The 23335-nt window shown below is 34.1% G+C and overlaps 1 protein-coding gene across 3 annotated transcripts in view; it reads left to right on the top strand.

Moving 5' to 3' along the window:
- The window catches only part of ATF7IP2 (activating transcription factor 7 interacting protein 2), a 76568-nt gene that overhangs the window by 14051 nt on the left and 39182 nt on the right, over positions 1-23335 (top strand). For 2 of the 3 annotated variants that reach the window (XM_031944707.1, XM_031944698.1), the window contains exons 2-4: positions 11664-12532; positions 14227-14351; positions 22561-22695. In XM_031944707.1, coding sequence (XP_031800567.1) covers positions 11674-12532; positions 14227-14351; positions 22561-22695 — 1119 coding nt within the window. In that variant the 5' untranslated portion in view covers positions 11664-11673. The remainder of the gene's footprint in view (positions 1-11663; positions 12533-14226; positions 14352-22560; positions 22696-23335) is intronic. The other variant, XM_031944712.1, reaches the window with a different exon arrangement.

The following is a 23335-nucleotide window of genomic DNA, read 5'->3' as shown; positions in this document are numbered from 1 at the left end:
GGAATGAGTCTCCCTTCTAATGAATGTCCTTTGCAAAAAAGATAGAAATCTCTCTAGGTTCATAGACAGCTTGCAATAGTAAGATTTCCCCAGCTTGTTTGATGTTGGAATGTTTGGCTGTCAAAAATCCCCTTTTTCTTCATATAGCCCCATTATAATGAAAGGCATATTAGAATCAATATGGATGTTAATTCTCAGTCCCTTTTCCAGTTCTATCAGCTCTACCAGCTCCATCTCTGGTGATGGTAATGAGTTCAGTCCTCTGAATGGAGGTTCCAAGGGGAAGTGATTTATCTCCTAAAGGGGCTAATAACAGAGTAGCCCATTTTTTCCCATCCCCGATAAAACTGGACCCATCTGTAAACAGTTCACCATTGGGATTTTCAGGAGGGAAATTCCTTGGGTCAAGTAGATAAAATAGACTCATAAGATCTCCTTGCAATTATGCATAATACCATCAGACTGGATTGTGAGGGTATGACGCACTAAGAGAGAAGTCAGAAGTGTCCAAAAGGAGGGCTTGATGTTTAGTGAGTCTTCTACTAGCCAACCACTGATTACCTTTAGCTTTCAAAATGCTCCGAATCTGATGGGGAATTAGTACTTCCAAAGGCTGGCCAAGAGTGAGTTTCTCAGTTAAAAGAGCAGCCACCACCCTCAGACAGGAGGACCATGCAGAAGCAGCAGAATCAACTTGTTTAGAATCCCAAGCCTGGGGTTGGGACCTAGAGACTGAGTTAAAATGCCCAAAGCTTGGCTCCATCTTTATCAACATACAGTGTGAAAGGTTCTTCTAAATTTGGGCAGAATTAATGTTGTGACATTAATCACTTTGACTCTTATGATCTCAAAAACCTTGGCATGATTAGGACCCTAATCTAGAGGGAGTGCACTAGTCAAGACCCGAATGGAATCATAAAGAGGCTTTGCAATAACTCCAAAATTGGAATATCCATATCCTACAATATCCAGGCATGCCTAGAAAGGCACCCATCTGTTTCTTTGTGATTGGCTCAGGAAATGACAAAGTGGTTTCTTAACTCTCTGATGTGAATGAGAGGTGGAGATTAGTCCATGGCCCCAATACTTGAAAAATTGCTAGGCAACATGAGCCTGAGATAAAGACACTATAGCCCAGTAGCCCAGAAAATTAAGGGTCTGTATGGAAGCTTCCAGAGAAAACTCCAAGGTTAGTCTGTTGATGAAGATATTATTTACGTACTGGATCACACTGCTGTTAGTTTCAGATCTCATAAATCTTTTCTTAAAGCATGACCAAACAGATGGGGCCTGTCTCAGAAGCCATGGGGCAAGACTGTCCATGTTAATTGACGGGATTTCAGTTCACTTAGGAGTATCCACTGATAAGCAAAAATAAATTTTGAATCTTTATGGAGTAGTATTTAATAAGAAGGCATCTTTAAGATCTAGAATGGAAAAGCATTGAGTATCTCTTAAAATCTGAGTAAGGATGATAATAGGAATTGGGTACTATTGAATGAGTGGGAATTAAAGCCTCATTAATAATTCTGAGATTTTCACCATATGGTACTCTCCATTCATCTTTCTAACCAGGAAAATGGCAGTGTTACAAGGGAGACTGGCTTGGAACCAGAAGTTTATACTTAAAGAATTTCTCAATTGGGGATTGTAAGCCCTCTCAATCCTCAGTCTGAATTGGGTATTGGTGCTGGTGGGGAAACATTTTACGATCTCAGAGATGCATTGTAGCCAGGGAGCTATGAGTAGCTCACCCTGGAATTCCTTAATCCCAAATGGAGGCGTCTACTTCCTCCCAGACTTCAACTGGAATATGATGATGGCGGGGTTTGAGAGGAGTAGTAAGTGCTCCCAGAGGTCTGAAAAGACAGAATTTCACTATTGGGTCATTGTTACAGGAGTCACTTGTTAGTGGCTGCTGGGGATTTAATTCTGATCAGCCGAAATAGATTGTGTCATGTGAGAGGACAGTAATGATATAAAGAGACTGAGAGGCAGCTGCAGTGAAAACCTCTGAACCTCTCATTTATTTCATTCCCAATACAGAATATATATAAAAGTTTTTTAAGTACAGCAAGGTTATTAAAATAAAAGCATACATTTTTTCACAAGCAACATCTGCATCATTGTTTTATGACCTCCAGACAGATATCTCTGATTGTCAGGGTCATGTGTTCCTTGAGTTGGTCAGTTTTGCTCAGAAAATAAGATAACAGTAAAGATTGATTTGCAACTCCTTAACTCTGAATAAACATTCTTTTAGTCTCTCAAGTGTGCTATGGGGGCTTCAGAGAACTGACCCACCCCTTAAGGGTGCAGTCCTCTTGAACCCTTTACAGGCTTTTTGAGTTCCATAGTTAAGCATGGTCCTCAACAGGTCATAACCTCAACAAGGGGACTGGGGCAGAGGGGAGAATAAGAAAAGAATGTTTAAATCATAGTTCTCCAAATTGATAGGGCAGAGGGAAAGGCTCAAAACATTTCTCATGCTTCTCTTCAATCCTTATAACTCAAGGAAGTGAGGGATGGGTAGGGTTATGGTGTTGGGGCAATCTAATATATGTTAAACACTTGCAATACTTACTTCCACAATTATGCTGCACACAGAAATTCAGATCAAAAAGAGAAAAAATGAGCAGGAAAATAAAAGGCAAGCAAATAACAAAAAGAATGAAAATATTATATTGTGATCCATACTCAGTCCCCACAATTCTCTCTCTGGGTGCAGATGGCTCTCTTCATCACAAGACCATTAAAACTGGCCTGAATCATCTCATCGTTGAAAAGAAACATGTCCATCAGAATTGATGATCACATAATTTTGCTGTTGCCCTATGCAGTGATCATCATGGTTCTGCTCATTTCACTTAGCATCAGTTCATGTAAGTCTCTCCAGGCCTCTCAGAAATCATCCTGCTGAAGGTTTCTTATAGAACAATAATATTCTATAACATTCATATACCATAACTTATTCAGCCATTCCCCAACTGATGGGTATCCACTCAGTTTCCAGTTCTTGCCACTACAAAAAGAGCTGCCACAAATGGTTTTGTACTTGTGAATTGATCTGTTTCTTAATCCCTTTATTATCTTCAGTGAGGCAGGTCAGCAATGGTCCTTCCTTTCTCTTTCTCTGCTATCATCTCTACGTAATCCCATTCAGAGTTTGCAAGTAGAACAGGATTGACCCCAGGGAGGTATCTATCTTAGGGGGGAAAACTCAGCCGTAACATCACCAAATTTCTAGGTTAACTCCCAAATTTTCCTTTTCTTTTCACTTATGCAGCTGGAGATGGTATTAACGTTTCCCCTAGTGAGATCAAATTGGACGGCAATGATGTTAAAGCCCTCAGTGAATTTGATGTTGTTCTCAGAGTAATGGACTAGTTTTTCCTTAAGTTGGGAAAGGTCAGTTACTGAGAATGGAATGTGAACCCTGATTTTCTCTTCCACTCCTCCCTCCAAGAGTCTGCTACTTCTCTTAAAGGGCAGTGTTTAGAGGAGCAATTGAATCAGGATTTTGAGGAGGAAGGAAAAGTAACCAACTTCTTTTTTATTATTATTATTATTAAAGCATATGCATGGGTAATTTTTCAACATTGACCCTTGCAAAACTTTCTGTTCCAAATTTTTCCCTCCTTCCCTAGATGTGAGGTAGTCCAATACATGTTAAATATGTTAAAATATATAGTAACCAACTTCTTAATGTGAGAGTGACTGAGAAGCAAGAATTGTTGAGTCTGACTCATGGGATGAAGGGCAAAGGGACCAATGGGAAGAGAATAGTTTGGTGGGTAAGAGGAAAGATTTAGCAAGAGAAAGTTATGCGTTCCCAATAAGAATTACTTGGCTCCTGAGAAGGGAGAACAAAAATTCTGGAGATTATAAGGAAGAAGACTGGCAAGATCAGATAGTTCTCTGTCTGCTTTGTTTGGAGCCCAATTATCTGGAGTGAATTTGGGAACATCCTGCATTGTTGTTCACAAGGTTGCATGTTGTGAGGGGACCATAAAGACCTAGACATGTGAGACCTCAGTCTACTTCCTTTTGCAAAAGCAAAAAAGATCATGCTGTAAAATGATGTTCTAATGCAGAAAATTGTTGGCAGGTTACCTCTCCTGGTCCTCTAGATTATATTTTGGCCAGGCTGTATTATCAGATGAGATGTCAAAAAATGAGGTGTCTCATTTTAAGATCTTGTGAACCAATTTTGTTTCAATTTTATAGGAAACTACCTGGTAGATAGGCTAGGCTTCTTAAAGGAGTTTAGCTTCCTAGCAAAGCAAGATAAGCTATTTCTAGAATAAATGGGGCTGATTACATCATAAGATAATGTAGATTTTTGAAGTTAAGGAGAGGTTTGTTAATATGGAGAGATTTTTAAAGCCTTGATGGAAACTGCCCATACATACAGAAAAATCCATGGTAAAGAGAAGGGGGTATTAATGTATAGTAATATTATAACTATCTTGCTTCATCATAAGAACACCCTGAGGATAGCAAAGATGCAAAGTACAGTATTGGAGAAAAATCCTTTCTGTGATTTGTGGTTAAATCTCCTGTTCTGCATTTTGTTGGTGCTACTTTTTTATTGACTGACTTCTGTGGTATGTCTAAGCCAGAGGGATCTGGTCACAGAGCATGCTGACCTACTTGTTAGCAAGGGATTAAGAGTTGGATTTGAGAGCGGTTGAAATTCCATCAATATGAGATGGAAAGTTGTTCGGGTCTTTATATTGGTTTAGGTGAGTATGAAAAGTATGAAGAACTTGCACATGAAAAGAGTATTTGTAAGACTACCCCTGTTGTCCTGTTCACCAGCAAGGCTGCCACTGGCAATCTCTTAGAGGCATAGAGGAAAACCTATTAGATACAGGAGTAATAAATTCAGGAAGACTTTTAGCTAAAGTGACTCCAGAGTGCTGAGTTAGAATATCATAACCATGAGCCATATGTAGTAAGTAGGTAGGTAGAAAAGTGGATAGTGTTGGACTTAGAATTAAGATCTGAATTCAGATTCTCCATCAGAGCCTTACTTATCTGTGAAAGAAATAATCCTTAGTTAAATTAGTATTGATTATTTTGCTGATTTATTTTAGCATATGAAGAATTTAGATAACTTAGTTTGAGGGGTGTGTGTGTGTGTATGTGTAAATAAAATCATTGCAGTCAGAGGTTAAATTCTACATTTTTACAGGACTAAGCTCTTGCAGAGTTGAGCCAGGATAAGTGTTTCCTTATTTCCCAAGTCACAGTCACTTTTGGTCAGCTCTGTGGTCAGCTAAGCTAACATTCTCAACCACTTTTGCCACAGAAATAGTATTTTCCAGTTAGTACAATATTTGTATGACTTGTGGGTTGATTGATATGACCCTATCTATACTCAGATAGTTAGAGAAATGATTGGAATACCTCCAAGAAATCAACACATGAATACTACAGACTAAATTACTTAACTGTTCTCCTAATACTTCTTTATTTCTGTAAATCTTATGAATAATTATTAGTGTCATTAAGATGTTAACCTCATGCCTCAGCCTACCACAGCCAAGATCACCCATCTGGAATTACCATCTACTAACTTTGCATTCTATGAAAATTAACACTTCAATAGTGCTGTAAGGTTTTCAAAGTACATTACCTCTGAGTGATGCTATACTTCTTTTTAATGAGCTAGGAAAAATACTTATCATAAATATTCCATCTTCTACAATTCTTTTCACAAAGATGATCTCAAGAACATTGTTGCTACAATTATAACAGTATGGTGTTGATGATACTGTTAAAATTCAGTTAGTTAGAAAGGGATATGTTAATAGCCTTGTTCATATTCAAATAGATGGAAATAGAATAGCTTTGTTCATCTTGGAGATAAACAGTGAAGCTGAAACTCTTTTAAATTGTTAACCAACTTCTAAGAAACAGATAAAGTCTCAACTAATTTTTAAGAGAGAATAATACCAGAGCAAAGATTTAAAGACATGATTCGTTCCTAATGCTATAGGTGGAAACCAACAGAAGAGCTGGTACCAAAAGCTCCTTACAAAGGAGATCTTGGTCTATTTCAGTAAATATATCCTAGAGATAATTTCATTTTTGGCTCCTTCCTTCCAAAAAAAGAAGCTATGGACATTGGTCCTATTCTCATCCTGTTTTTCTAATTGTCTCTCCAAACACCAACACTACCTTCACTCCCAGCATAGGCAGAAGCAGTAACTAAATTAGAGGCTGTTATTAACAAAAGTATGTAATTTAACAAAAGAAGATGGAAATGCTATGAAATACCTGCTAAAACGCCAACCATCAAGGGCCAAAAGTCATATTTGATATGAAGTCTTTGGACATTTTTCCTTGTTACCATTTCTAACAAATTATATGATGCATGGTTCTAGTTAAATGTTAGCTCCTTTCAAGGCATGGACCATCTCATTTTTATATTTATATCATAAGCATCTAACACTTTGCTTGTCATATATGAGGTATTTATTGTGCGCTTGTTGATTAGTTCTAAATCATATAAATATTTTTACCCTGTGGGGAATTTGAAAGATTGGTGTAGTGCTCTGAGAAGATACCAACAGTTAATATAGGTAATAGCCAGCTACTCTACCTTGAGATGTATAACACTTTTTTTTTTTTTTTTTTCCACCTCTTTCACTTGCCCCAGATATCTTCAGATGCCTTTGAGAAGAAGCAGTTTTGGCTGAAGGCTTACAGCAAACAGCATCAAATTACAGGATTGAGTTGAAGGAATTTGATACCATGGAAAGAGCACTGAATTTTAGAGTCACAGTCTCAGTTCAAATTCCAACTTTATCTCATTAATATTTATGTAAACTTGGAAAATTCACTTAATCTCAGTGGTCTATGCTTATCTCATCTATAAAATATTTAACTAGATATTTAAATTTACCCAAGATAAATCTGACATCTTAGTAAGGCAGGATCTGGAAGTCAACACACTAAAGAATCTATAGCATTTTCCTGCTTGATAAAGTGTCAGCAAACTGGACTCAATTCAGTTTAGCTTTGCAGACAGACGTATTTATCAAGTGCCTGTTATGACTATCCTCTCAGTCACCCAGGTTCACAACTCAGGTGTCATCATCAACTCCTTTCTCTTATCCCTTCAAATCCAATTCATGTTTTATCTACTCATATCTACTTTAGTAACCTATCTTTTATATGCTCACTTCTCTCCCCTGACACTGTATTTAAACCATTACCATAACCTGCTAGTTGATCTCCCTTCAAGTCTTCCCCACTACATTCTATGGGGCTCTGAACTCTCATGATTGTGGAGGACAGGGTAAGATCGATGACTTTACATACTTCTGACTCACTTAAATCCACCTCCTTTGCAAGTCAAGACACCAAGACACCTCCTGATGTCATTGGCCTATTTGAGAATAAAAGATAAACAACAAACAACTAACAACTTCATTCTACCCTCCATTTAAGTCTCATGTTGATTTTTCTAAATGCAAGTTGAACCATATATCATTCCTCCCATTCATTGAACTCTTAATACCTCTCTAATATCTCCAGAATCAAATATAAAATTCTGTTTGGCATTCAAAGCCCTTCAGAACCCTCCTCCTTCCTACTTTTCTAGTTTTATACCTTCCCATTATATAGTGGGATTCAGTGACGTGACACAAACCTCCTTACTGCTCCTTATATAATGTACTTATTAGTATATTCAGACTCCATATCTTTACGTTGTCTGTCTCCCATGTTTGGAATATTCTCTCCTCACTTTTGTCTCTTGGTTTCTTACAAGTCTCAGCTGAAGTCTCACTTTCTGAAACAACCCTTTCCCTGTCCTACTTAATCTTAGTGCCTTTTCTCTGACATTACTCCCAGTTTCTCCTGTATTTATCTTGTTTATAAATAGGGGTTTTTTTGCATTTTATCTCTCTTTTTAGACTATGAACTTGAGAGCAGGATTTTGTTATTCTGGGATTTTTTGCTTTTTTCTTGTATTCCTACCTAGCACTTCAAATACTAGTGCAACTCTATTGAGCTGGCCACATTATTTGAATGCCAAGTGTATGCTTGCCAAAAAGACTGTGTTATGGAGAACTCACACAGGGCAAGCACTCCCAAGGTGGTCAGAAAAAAACGAAGCAAGTACACTCTCAGGATCTCTCTTAAGAACTCCAGAATTGATTGTATGACATGGGAGACACTGGCACAGGACCCTCCCCAGCATGGCATGCCCTCATCAGAGAAGATGCTGTGCTCTATGAGCAAAGCAAAATTTAATTCATTCCAAAAAAAAAAAAAAAGTGAGATGTACAAAATTAGAGAAGCCACCCCAAATATTGGTAGGAATTATTTGTGTCTGACCTGTGGCAGAGCATTCTGAACTCCTCTTGGTCTGATAAGTCATAGTTGGACTCACTAACTTGACTCTAACATAGTGGTGACACTTTTGGTCCTCTTCAAGGACCTCTGAAGAACAACAACTAACCACCCAGTTTATTAGTGCCTGCCATGTAAATAAGTGCTTTAAAAAATATTAATTTAATTTTTTTACACATTGCTTTTATTAATCATGTTGGGAGAGAAAAATCGGAACAAAGGGAAAAACCAAGAGAGAGGGGGAAAAAAAGGAGTGAATATAGCATGTGTTGATTTACAGTCTCCTTGGTTCTTTTTCTGTGTACAAATATATTCCTGGTTCTGCTTGTTTAACTCAACAGCAGTTCATGTAAATGTTTCCAGGCCTTTCTAAAATCAGCTTGTTCGTTTTTTAATAGAACAATAATATTCCATTATCTTCATAAACCACAACTCATTTAGGACTCCTGGCAGTCCTGGGCAGCAGAGGGTACGGGGAGTATACCTTCCATCTCTATGTTCAGGCAGGAAGCTTGGATGGTATGGAGTGAGGAGAAAAGTAAAAATGTCTGGGTTCCTCTCAGAAAGTAAATTGGGTCAAGAAGTGAGCTGAATCGGGCTGGGCTGGCTTTTTTCTTTGCAGCTGGAAACCCCATTTGCTCCTTTGGGGAATTGGGTGGGGAGAGGGATAGTTAGGTTGCAGATTGATGTATTCCTTTTTTGAAAAATCCATTTGGTACTTATAGTTTTTGCCACTCCTCATCCCTTCTGGAATCAACAAGTACCAAGGTACCACTGTAATATGAAATAAACATGGAATATAAATAGGATCCTTGTTATAGAAGGCTTTAAACGCTGAGAGGTATGTATTTATCCTAGAGGTATGGGGAGCCATTGAAATATTTCATTGGAAAGAAAGAAGTGACACAAACAAACTTGTATTTTATGAAAATTATTTGGGCAGATGTATAGTAGATTAGAGAGAACCAGAGATCAATTATATTTTAGGCATGAGGGGATAAAGACTTTACCTAAGATAGTGACTGAGTGGAGATTTGAAAGATGTAGAGATAGAATTGACAAGATAAAACAGCTATTAAATACACAAATAGAAATAATGTAAGTCCAGGGCTAACCTGTCAAAAAGTACTTAAGAAGACAATACTATCATAGATTTGGGGCTAGAAGGAACCTTAAAAATCATCTAGTTGAAACACCTTATTGTATAGTTAAGAAAAATGAGCCTTAAGAGAGTAACAAATTCAGAGTCATTTGTAATTAATATAAATAGGGAAATTGGAAAGAACACAATGGCATTGAGTTCAGGAGGGATAGGAATGAGAAATGAGAGGATTAGGGAAACGGCACAGGTTTTGGCCCTAATTAGCCATTGATTAATTAAAAGTGATAGGGAGAGATGGGAAAACCCAAAAAGAGTGTAAGGAATATCAGAGTTTCAGTCTCTAGGTGATGTTGCAGAGTTGCTTATAGGTAAGAGTAAATTTTGAGTCAGTTCCATTACTTCAGAAATTGGTAGAGACAGGGTGAGGTTGGGTGCAGGGTAAAAGTGCACTAGGTCTATTGGATGCCTGACAGTGTTTTTGATCTGGGTCAGGTGTACCAAATGTAGAGAAGAAAAAGGCCCAGACAAGAGTGCTAGGGTCTAATCTAAAGAATGGGAGATGAATAATCCAACAAAGAAATCTAAGAAGATGTCATTTATTGTCATAAAAGGATGAGAGGCCATTTAATGTCCTCTGTTATGAAGGATTGAAAAAAGTCCATTAGATTAAGATCTTTTGATTGTTGGTAATTTGGCAAAAATCAATTTCAGTCATATTCTATCAAGAACCTAATTTCAAGGGATTGAAAAGGGAGTAAATGTTAAGGCTGTAGAAATGTTAAGCCCCACTGTTGAGGCTTTTCAAGATTCTTTTCAAGACTTTGGTAGTATAGAAGGCGAAACAATGAATCTCACTTGGAAGTAACCATCTATTCCAACCTCAGCAGTTCCCTATATATCATCTCTGACAAATAGGCATCCAGACTTTGCTTGAGGATCTTTTGGGAAGAAATAGAACTCACTAGTTTTCAAAATAACCTATCTGCCAATTGTTGGTAGTATTGTACTCTTGAGCAAAGCAGATGAAATCTAATTCTTCTTCCATTTGGCAACCTTGCAAATATTTGGACAGATATATTTATGTCTCTCCCAAACTTTCTCTTTTCTAACCTTGCAGCATCCTTAGGTGTCGAAGTACTCATATACTTCAACTGACTCATATTAATATCAGGGTCTTTCATTACTGAAAGCTCTCCTGAATTTTGGTGTATAAACATTCTACACAGAATTTTCGGGTGTGATCTGACCTCAGCAAATAGAATCAGGAGTATTTGCTCCTTGATTGTGAATAGTATGCTTTGGTTAATGTAATCTTTAGATGATGTGTGTGTTTTACCATGTTACCTATTAACTTTTCTAGCTTTCATGCTATACTGTTTATCCATATCAAGCTCACAATGGATGAATGAATGCATTAAGTACTTAAAGTGTATTAGACACTGTACTAAGTGTTGAAATTAGAAATAAGAAAAACTTTTATTTCATGTAAGGATGCTAGATTATTATTACAAATAAGTTGTAATTTGCATTGGTGAAGGGAATTCTTGAAGGGAGTTCTTACAAGAATAATTCTCATACCAAAAGAATCACAAGATCTTAAACATATTGATGTGAAGAAATATGTAGTTATTATTTAACAGAAGGAAAAGTTTTTTGAGTAGTGAGATTAGGTAAAAAATATTTCTAGATTGTATTCCTTTGGTTATTAATAAGCATTTCAAAAATGTTGAGTCATAAAAAATATGTACGTGAATAAGTCAGGTAAAACAAATTTTCTAAAACTATGGATTAGTTGCATTATTAGTTATTTATTCAGGGGGAAAATGCTATATAAGACTGGTCTTGTTTTGCAAAATAGATGAACTAAAGTGAATAGTTCATACAAAGTTTTTTACTTTATCAAAATGGCCCATTATTGAAACAAGTTTGAAAATTGGAGGGAATAATGTCCTTTGGTCTTTAAGTTAATTTTCAGCCCCTAAGAAATAATCCAAATTACCAATTAAGTGGTTATTTTAAAGGTCTGTAAATATACTGAAAATTTAGTGGACTTTTTTTTTATTACTGTGTTTCTTCTGTAGATCCTTGGCTTGCCTGCCCCCATTTTGGCACTGAATGAATTGAGTGGGTACTGTGGAGGAGCCAGAAGTCTTTAGGAATAAAATATTTAAAATAAAAATGTTTTTAATTTTAGGAGATGAAAAATGGCAAGTCCAGATCCACCTGGGCAGAAGATACTAAAAGCTAAAAAGACCATGCCTACAAGTTGTCGGAAACAAATACATACTTTGCATAAATCAGGAAATATTGAGCTACTGAAAGCAGTAGATAAGAATAATGTACATGGTGGAAATCAGCAGTTAAACACTGATGTCATACATATGAAAAGTCAAAGTTCTGATATGAAAAGTTTCTTATTGGACTTAAGAAGAAAAAGCATACTCCCTCAGGAAAAGGAAATGTGTCCTCAAAATTTAGCAATAACACTAGAAACAGTAAAGAGCAACTCAAAGATGAACTTTGTCAATGAACAAGTTATTGATCCAAACAGCGGGCCAAGTGAAACAGAAAATTCTTGCAAGAAGCTTTATATGCAAGACTTAAGTGACTCACAGCAAACTTCGGGTGGTTCTGAACAAAAAACAAATGAAAAAAGGTTTTCATTTGAGCAAGTTAAAGTTAATTTAAATCTAAAACCAAGCAGCAGTCCATCTGGTCCATTGAATGGTTTAATTGACAAGTCAGATTATATATTGGGTAATTCTGTAGAAAAAGCTTTTAATGATATTGGGAATGGTAAAGAAAATAATCAAGTAGGTCCCAGGCTAGACGTGACCTCACTATCAGAATCACATGTCTCACAGCAGAGTGAAGCCATTTCAGTTGTAAATTCAAACTCTCATCTTATGTCTAACAAGACTTCTGATTTGAAAAAAATTATTCAGGCCAGGAAAGATACTAGTGATATTTTGAAGACACAAGAATACAATCAAACTGATCTTTCAAACACTATAGACTGTGGGAATACAGTCTCAACTTGTCATTCATCATTTGACACTAATGGTAAGTGTTTCTATCCACAATACATAGAGAAGTTCCTTGCATTTGGACTTGTAATTAACCCTGACATAAACAAATATAAAAAACATAAATCAGTAAAATAAAAATATTCTATTCTACATATTCAAGAGTCAGTGCAGTATAGTGAATATAAAAATGTAGACTCAAAAACACCTATGTTCAAGATCTGCTTTTGACACAGTGAAGTTGAGATAAGATAGTATATTGGAAAGCACATAGATTGTGCTCAGAGTTCCTGGGTTCAAAGCAAAGGTCTATCAATTACCATATGACATTTAACCTCTCTGGGTCTCAGTTTCTGGAATGAGGGGGGTTGAAAAAAGTTTATATACATGAAGTTCCTCCTACTGATGAAAGCATAGGTTCAGATGCTGCAAAAAATTCTATATAAAACTAGATATTTGTATTCAAGGATAATTATATTTTGAGGTATTGAGCAATACTTTAGATGTGGTAATAGTGCCAGAGTGAGAGTTTAGTAATAGAAAGATATAATAAATCAGACAAGACAGCAAGACACAGGATAGTAGAATCTTTGGAGTAAGAAATAGCAAGACAATGCATTAAACCAGATATTCAATGTGAAGGGCAAAAATAATAGCTATAGGGATTTTTGTTTCCAATATCAAAAAACCAGTGGTGGTATCTGTTGTTATCTAATAAGTTTTTTATTTATCTTCATCCCAAAACAATTTTATTGATTCAATTTGTTTTTGGCATGCCTGTTTCTTTATCCATCCTTTATCCCAACCCCACCATTCATTGAGGCTCAAAGAATATCATTTTAGCAAGAAATGACTTTTCCTTAAGACCCAAGAAGTAAGAGGTATATTTGTAACATTGCTCAATTTACCAGACATTTATTATTTTTTTATTAAACCTTAAACATTATTTCTTTCCTAGCCCGTTGAAGAGATATAATAAATAGTCACATTATCAAATGATATCAATTATGAAAGTTTGCCTTCAGATAGCTTATTCATTATTTTTACCCACATTTTTATGACCTTTAAATATCACTTATATGTGACTTTTTATTTGTAAGGCTAGGCAGCAGAGAATATAGTGTTTATTTAATTATTTTCTGATTATATATTTTCCCAGAAAATTCACTTCTATTTCAATAGTAAGATAAATGTGGATGTACACTTAGGAAAATATTATACTATATGTTGAGACAGGCCAGATATTTATTCAATTAATTTCTTTGGATACCACTTCCTTGAATTCCTAAACAATATGGCAAGAAAACAGTTCACAAGAGACTTCAATTTTTGTAGAATATATTTTATTTATATGTGTCAAGAGTTTGCAGTAATTTCTTAATAAGGAAAATTAAAAATAGCTTTGAATTAATTTTTTTTCTAGTTCAAAGGACTTAAATGCCCCATATTTGAGTGACTGACTTAATTTTCTTTTTGTTGTTGACCTGTTAGCAACAGTTAAAATCATGAAGGAAGTTTAATGTCGATAATACGTAAATTTTCAAGATTAATTTACAAATCAGCATTTTTCCCTAAATCTTTTGAATTTTTAAAATTTTTAAAATATTTCTATATTGTAGTTTTTAATTGGTTTGTTACTGATTGTCTGATATATAGAAAATTTCAATTGATCCCTTCATTTTAAAAGAAACATTAATCTTTGCTTCCTGGATCTTTCTCCCTCTCTCAAAGGCAGCAGCACCTCAAAGAAAAGAGTACTTTCAGGAAACAAAGAAAATATTAAGCGCATGAAAATTTCAAATGAAGTTAATGAGAACATTTGTATTGTGGGGAAAGAAAGCTCATTGTTTGAACAGGTAAAACTTATTATTTGCAATAGTTTTTAGTTTTGAGTCAGAGAATACCTACTGACATCCCCAAAAAGTTAAATCTTAAGATCATAGTTTTATCTCACTTTATGCAAACTTGATTTGGAGAAATATAAAACTTAAGTTACTAGGCATATTTAAATGGAGTAAGGGAAAGATGTGCTCTCCTTACAAAAGGGTTTGGCATTGTTTTTCTTGTAAATAGTAAACTCCCCTACTATATTTAAATTAACTCTATAAACAGTAGTACCTAAATTATTCTGTGTTGTTGAAGAATGAGATGTTCCATATAAATTAACTCCAGTCTTTTCTCTAAATCTATAACTGTCTCACCTCTCTGTGGAAAGAAAGGAGCTGCTTCCTCATCTTGTAGTCGTGGTAATTATTCAGTTTCATCTTATTGGTCTTTTTGTTTACATTATTTTAATCATTGTTTATATTCTTCCTTTGGTTCTGGTTGTTTGACTCCATATTAGTTCTTTAATTTTCCATTGCTTCTCAAAATTCAACATTCACTGTTTCTTAAGGCGTGATAATATTGCAGGTGTTTTTTACTAGCAAAATTCATTCTTTGTCCAGTTCATTGGCAGGCAGTTTGTTCCAATTTTGGTTGAGGGAGAGGAATAGAGTGGTACTACAAAAAAGTACCACTAAGAATATTATTTTTTATGATTATTATTTTGTTTAAAAAAAAATATATATATATATATATATCCAAAAGGAAATCAGGATCAAATACCAAATTATTTTCTAAAATGGTTAGATGAATTCATAGCTTCATTAACAGTGTGTTATTGAAGAGTGGAGCCAAGATGGTGGAGTAAGGTAGGAACTTCCCTGAACTGCCTCAACTTCATCTCCAAACAATTATAAAATAACACCTTGAAGCAAATTCTGGAGCCACACAACTAACAAAAGGATGAGATAAAACAATTTTTCAGCCCAAGGCAACTTAGAAGATCAGCAGAAGAAAAGTCTGTCTCAGTTAAAAGGGGAACACCAACAGGTAGTGTCAAGGCAAAACAAAATCAGAGGAGGACAACAGTATCAATGAAGCTATATGTGAAGCCTCAAATTCAAGTGTGAAGTGATCTCCAGCTCAAAAAGAACTGCTAGTGCTCAAAAAGGGTTTTAAAAATCAAATAAGAGAGAGAAAAGAAAAACTGGGGAAAGAAATTATATGTAAAAGGTGATACAAAAATCCACTGAAGAAAACAACTCCTTAAAAAGTAAAACTGGCCAAATGGAATAGGAGGTTCAAAGTTCACCGAAGAAAATAACAATTAGGGTTGGGCAAGTGGAAGTTAATGTTTCTATAAGACATCAAGAAACAATAAAACAAAATCAAAAATAGAAGAAAATGTGAACTATCTCATCAGAACAACTGACCTGGAAAAAAAAAAATCATGGAGAGATAATTTAAAAATTATTGGGCTACCTGAAAACTCTGATTTAAAAAAATAAACAAAAATCCTGAACATCTTTCAAGAAATTATCAAGGAAAACTGTCTTGATGTTCTTGAACCAGAAGTTAAAACAGAAACTAAAAATATCCATCAGTTACCTGAAAGAAATCCTCAATTGAAAACTCCCAGGAATATTATAGCTAAATTCCAGCACTCCCAGGTTAAGAAGAAAATATAGAAAAGTCAGAAAGAAACAATTTAGCTGTTTCTACTTTAAAGGATTGGAGAGTTGGGTATATAATATTCCAGAAGGCAAAGGAGCTAGTATTGCAACCAAGAATCACCTACCCATCAAAAACTAAGTATAATTCTTCTCTGTGGGGAGAAATGGATATTCAATGAAATAGAGGACTTTTAAACATTGCTGATTAAAAAACAATTCAGACAGAGCTGAATAGGAAAATTTGACTTTCAAATAGAATACACAAGAAAAGTGTAAAAAGATAAATGAGGTCATAAAGGATTCAATATAGTTAAATTATTTACATTCCTATATTTATTCCTATAAAGAGCTTCTAACTCTTTAGAATCATTATCAGGGCAGTAAGGAGTTATACCTACACAAAGAACATGAGTATAAATTGATCTTGATGGAATGAAATCCAAAAAAACGAAATTAAGAGATGAGAAGTAGGTTTGCACTGGAAGAAAAGAGAAAGAGAAATAGAATAAGATAAATTGTCTAAGGCAAAAAACAAACAAACAAACAAAACAAACCTAGTACAGTGAAGGGAAAGATGGGGACAAAGGGACAGTGCTTAAACCTTAACTCTCATTGCAGTTAGCTCCAAGAAGAATAGCAAATATACTCCATTGTATATAGAAATTTATCATACCCTGTGGGGAAGTGCAGTAGGGATAAATGACTAGAGGTTGGGAAGGGGAAGTGATAGAAGGAGGCATGGATTTGGGGAGGCAGTGATCAGAAGCAAAATTGTGGTGAGGACAGAAAGGGTGAAAGGAAAAACAAATGAAAAAAAAATGATAGGGAAGAAGTGACAAACAGGAAAATAAAATCAAGGGTTTTTTTATTTACTGGGTTATTTATTATTTATAATTACTGAACACAATAACATCTTGAATTGAATGGGACGAACTTACACATAAAATGGAAGGGGATAGCAGAATAGATTAAAAACTAGAATCCTATAATATGTCGTTTACAAAAGACACTTGAAGCAGGCAGGCAGTCTCACACGCACACACACATACACACACATACGGTAAAGGACTAAAGCAAAATCTGTTATGCTTTCAGCCGAAGTAAAAAATGCAGAGATAGAATCTCAAAGAAAAAGTAAAAATAGATCTAATTAAAAGGGATAAAAATAAAACTGCATCTTGCTAAAAGTTGACATATCAATACTAAATATGCGTGTATCAGATAGAATAGTATAAAAGTTTTTAAAGAAGTTAAATGTTACAGGACTAAATAGACTATAAACTTATACTAATGAGGACTTCAGACTTCAGTGTTACCCTTTCAGAACTACATAAATCTAACCACAAAATAAATAAGAACATGGCACCTATGGAAAAGTTGACCTTGTATTATGGCATAAAAACCCCACTCTAAAAAACAGAAAGGCTGAAATATGAAATACATCTTTTTCAGATTATATGCAATTAAAAAATACATTCAGTAAAGGGCCATGGAAAGATTAAAATTGAAGGGAAACTAAACAAAGAAATCCTAAAAATGAATGGGTCTAAAAACAAATCATAGAAACAATAATTTTATTTAAAAACAAAATAATGGCAATGAAACAACATACTGAAATTTATGGGATGCAGCCAAAGAAGTACTTAAGGGAAATTTTACTTTTCTAAATGATTATATCAAAAAAGCATGTTAATGAATTGGGACTGAAATTTTTAAAAAGCAACCAACCAATCAGAAAAAGCAAATTTAAAATCGGCTGTTTAAAAAAAAAAAAAAAAAAAAAAAAACACCAAATTGGAAATCCTCAGAAACAAGGGAGAAATTAAGAAAGTCATTGAATTAACAAATGAAGCTAACTGGTTTTATGGGGGGGAAAAGTCATTTTTATTTTAAAAATCATATTATCAATATCAAAAACATAAATTATCAGTATAAATTCAACAATGAGGAGGAAATTAAAACAACTATTAGCAGCTATTTTACCCAATTACATGGTAATAAATCTGACAATCTAAGTAAAATGGGTGAATATTTATAAAAACAAATTGCTGAGATAAACAGAAGAAATAAAATACGTAATCCATCTCAGAAAAAGCAATTGAAGAGGCAATCAGTGAACTCTAAAAAAAAATGCACAGGCCCCAATGGAATTCACAAATAAATTCTAATACTATATAAAGTATTGGAAAAATAAATGAAGTCTTAGTAGATTCCTTTTATACTACAAATACGGTACTCATACCTAAGTCAGAAAGAACTGAAACAGAAAGAAAACTATAAAACCTATTTCTTTAATGAATCTTGATGCAGAAATTTTAAATAAAATATTAGCAAAGAGATTATAGTAATATTTAACAAAGATAGTAGACTATGATAGGATAGGATTTGCAGCAGAAATGGAGGGCTAGTTCAATATTAGGAAAATTATCAACATAATTTACCATGTCAGTAATAAAACCAGCAAATCATGATTATCTCAGTAAATGGAGAAAGTCTTTGATATATAATACCTATTACTTTTTAAAAACACTAGAGATCACAGTAATAAATTGAGCTTTCCTTATCTTTTTAGATAAGAAGCATTTATTTAATAAAACCATCAACAACCATTATCTGTAATGGGGAATAAATAAGAAGCCTTTCCAGTAAGATCAGGAGTGAAGGATACCCATTATCACCATTATTATTCAGTATTGTACTTGAAATGTTAGCTATAACAAAAAGAGAAGAAAAAAATTGAAAGAATTAGAAACAAAACTATCACTCTTTACAGATGATATGATGATATACTTAGAGAATCAATTAAAAACTAGTTGAAATAATTAACAACTTTAGCAAAACTGGCAGGTTACAAAATAAACTTACACAAATCATCACATTTCTGTATATTACTCACAAAGTTCAACACCAAGAGATATAACATCCCTTTTAAAATAACTATTAAGGGACAGCTAGATTGCACAGTGAATATAACACCAGTCCTGAAGTCAGGAAGACCTAAGTTCAAATCTAGCCTCAAACACTTACTAGGATCACTAGTGTGATCCTGGACAAGTCACTTAACCCCAATTACCTTGCCTCCCCCAAAACAAACAAACAAGCATAAAATAATTTGACCAAATAAAATACTGCCAAGAAAAATACTATAAAACACTTTTCAAACAAAATCAGATCTGAATAATTGGAGAAATATCAACTGGTCATGGATAGGCCAAGGCAACATAGTAAAAATAACAGTTCTATCTAAATTAACTTATTCAGTGCCATACCAATCAGACAACCAAAAAATTATTTTATTAATCTATAAAAAATAAAATTCAAAAGGTCAAGAATATAAAGTTGGCCTAGCTGTATCAGATCTAAAACCGTTTTGCAAAACAATGATTATCAAAACAAACTGGGACTGGCTGTGATATTCCATTGATCAATGGAAGAGATTAGGTGCAAAATGCACAATAGTAAATGGCCATAGTAAACTAGTGTTTAATAAACCTAAAGACCTAAGTTTTGAGGATTAGAACTGTATGAAAACTAGAAAATAATATGGCAGAAACTAGGCAGAAACTACCATCTTATACCATATACTACTATAAGGTCAAAATGGATGTAAGGTTTAGACATAAAGGTGATACCATTAGCAAATTTAGTCAAACCTAGAATAGCTTACTCATCAAATTTATAGGTAAGAGAATGTTTTTTATCCAAGCAAGAGATAGAGAGCATAATGTAATGTAAAATGGATAATTTTGATTATGTTAAACTAAAAATATTTTCACAAAACCAGTGCAAACAAGATTAGAAAGAAAGTAGAAAACTGGAAAGCAGTTTTTACAGCAATGATGAAGGCCTCATTTCCTAAGTATATAGAGAAATATAGAGTCAAATTTGTGAGAATAAAGTCATTCTCCATTTGATAAATGTTCAAAAACTATATGTATGGAGTTTATACACAAAGAAATCAGTTATCTATAGTCATGAAGAAATGTTCAAAATCACTTAGAGAAATACAAATTAAAACAACTGATATATTGCATACTTATCACTTTAGCTAATATGACAAGAAAGGAAAATGACAAATTTGGAGAGAATGTAGGAAAATTGGGACAGGGTACTGTTGATAGATTTGTGAAGTGATCCAACCATTCTGGAGAGCCATTAGGAATTATAATCAAAGGGCTATAAAATTGAATACACTTTGATCCAGAGATTCAAAAGAAGGAAAATATCCATTGTATAAAAATATGCTTAGCAGCTCTTTCGTGGCGGCAAAGAATTGAAAATTGAAGGAATGTCCATTAGTGAAGAAATGGATGTGGAAGTTGCGCTATATGATTTTGATGGAATACTGCTATACTACAAGAAATGAACAAGATGGTTTCAAAAAAAACTTGATGAACTTGATGCAAAATGAGGGGACCAGAATGAAGAAAACATTGGACAAAACAATAGCAATGTTGTATAAAGATCAACTGTAAAAAGCTTGGCAATTCTTAGAAATATAATGGTCTAAGAATTGTCTTAGAGAGAGACCTTGAGAATGTCCTCATATTACATTTTCTGATCTCCTTGTAAGCATTTGCTCTGTATGAGTTCTCCATAAAATAGTCTTTTTGACAAGCATGCATTTGGCATTTGAACAATGTAGCTAGTCTAATGGAGTTGTGCTCTCAGCAATAGAGTTCGAATGCATGGCTCTTTAATTCAAGAAAGGACCACAGTGTCTGGTATCTTAAACTGCTAGGTGATCTTCAAAATTTTATGACATGGGAAGATACTGTAACAGGACTGCCCAGCATTGTGTGCTTTCATTAGAGGAAATGCTGTACTGTATGAGCATAGCAGAATTGAATTAGTTCACTACTAGGCTTTGATCCTCATTCAATCTCCATATTTCCTCTGGATGCAGATGACATTTTCCATCCCAAATCTATTGGAATTGCTTTGAATCACCACATTGTTCAAAAGAGCCAAGTCCATCATGGTTGTTGATCATCATGTAACCTTGTTATAACTACATACAATGTTCTTCTGGTTCTGCTCACTTCACTCAATATCAGTTCATGTAAGTCTTTCTGGGCTTTTCCAGGAATCGGCCTGCTCATCATTTCTTATAGAATAATACTATTCCATTACCTTCGTATAGCATAACTTACTTAGCTATTCCCAAATTGATGGGCATCCACTCAAATTCCAATTCCTTGCCACTACATCTTTGTGGAAATGATTCCCAAACCTATAAAACAAAAAAAGTATTCATTATCTCTTCTCCCTTGAGCCTTTCTTTCTTGCCATCTATTCTGTTCCTGTCCAGAACATCACCATCTCCCTTGTTACTCAGGCCATAAATCTTAATCTCATCCTTGACTCCTCATTCACTTTATATAACCAGTCTTTTACCAAATCTTGTCATTTATACCTTTATAACTTCTCTCATATGTCTCCTTTTCACTCATAACCACAATGCTAGTTTCAAAAGCCTTATCATCTTTCACCTGGACTACTGGCAATAGTCTTTTGACTGGTTTATCTCCTCTAAGTCTCTCTCCACACTGCCAAGATTTTTAAAAAACAATTAAAACCATGTCACTCTTTTGCTGCTTATTAAACTCCAATGGCTCCCTGTTATCTCCAGTATATTATCAGCACTGTACCTGATCATAGTGTTGATAGACTGACCCCTTAATATTCTATGTATTTTGTAGTAATTTTGAATGTAGTTTTTCTGTTATTTCATCCTGTTTAGGGGTATTGTTTTATAGAAATGCTAGTGATTTCATGTGTTAATTTTATATCCTATTATTTTACTAAAACTATTAATTGACTTAATTTCTTTACTTATTTCTTGGGACTTTTAAAGTAAATGATAGCATGGCATTTGTAGGTAACAAATTTTTTTTTTCTTCTCACTGTCAGTATTTTATGCTTTTAATTTCTTTTTTCTGTTGTGAACATTTATAAAATAATGTCAACTATTGGGGAAGTTTGAGGGGGCTTTGCCTTACCCCCTGTATTTATGAAGGTAGCATTTTTAAATTTCTTAATTGCAGAAAAGATTAGCTTTTGATTTTAAATATATGTTCTATTGTTTTATTTTTTAAAGGATACTTTTTAAATGTTGGTAAATGGTCAAGATTTACTTATATATACTATTTCATTCCCTAATATTTCTGAATAAATAATGCATTATATTAACTTTAACTTATTAAAATTATATTGAATTAGTTTTATTAATAATTTTAGGAAAGATTTATTTATAAATATAGATAGCTATAGATTCAGGTTAATTTAATGAAATTGCATCAATTCGTTTTTATTCAAGTATTAAATAGTACATTTTAAATTTTAATAAATCCAAACTAAAATTTGGCTCAGCAACTAGATGAAAATGCATGTGATTTAGAAGAGAAAAAATGATGTAACAATTTTTTTTAATGTTAAGACTTTAGAAGAGAGTAAGTTTGAGGAATTAGGGAAAGGTTGTATGTTTTTGTTTCAAAAAGTAGAAAATAACCCTCGAGGTTTGTGAGCTTTTAACTTGAAATGTAGGCTTTTTATTTTTAATTTTTAGGTTAAATGCTTGATTCAACAGGAAGTCTGCGTTATAAATTACAAAGTATTTGACCATAAGCTGAAGGAACTAAATGAGCGAGTTGACAAGACGCAGTGCAGAAAAAAGCACGAAGCAATAGCTATCGAACTTCTTGTAAGTTTGCTTCTGTGAAAAATGATATTGTGAGCTCATTTTAATGTTTTAGTGAGTCCTAGTCTATTTGAGTAGAAAGTCTATCATCATGTATTTATCAAAGCACATAAGGGAGTACAAAGGAAAAAAGGAAAAAAAAAACTGTTCCTTTAAGGAATTTACATTTTTAATGAGGGAGAAAACATATCCTTAAATTGGTATATACAGATATACAGATCCAAAGTAGATGGAAAAGAACCTCAGAGAGGTAGTCATTAACAGCTCAAGAGACAGCATTCTGTCTTCATATCTTCATATCTTATTTTCATATCATATCTTCAATAGATAGCATTTGAGTTCATCTAAAAAGAAATATTCTAAGCATAGAGGATAGCCATTACAACGTGATAGAAATGAAACATTGTGTTTAATAAGGAATGGCAAGAGGACAGAAAGGATCAATAGTGTTTGTGAAGTGAAGTAATGCTTAAGAGTGGAAAACTAGGAAGAAGCTAAGTTGTGAAAATCTTAAATGCCAAATAGAAGAGTGTATATTTGAATACCAGAAGTAATAAGAAACAACTAGAGTTCCATATGAGTACTGAGGAGTAGTGACGTGGTCAAACATATGTTTTAGAAAAATTACTTTGGTATTTGAATG

This window comes from Sarcophilus harrisii, chromosome 1, assembly GCF_902635505.1.
Source record: "Sarcophilus harrisii chromosome 1, mSarHar1.11, whole genome shotgun sequence".
In the NCBI taxonomy this organism is placed as follows: Eukaryota; Metazoa; Chordata; class Mammalia; order Dasyuromorphia; family Dasyuridae; genus Sarcophilus; species Sarcophilus harrisii.
This window is presented reverse-complemented; position numbering and strand designations above follow the sequence as displayed.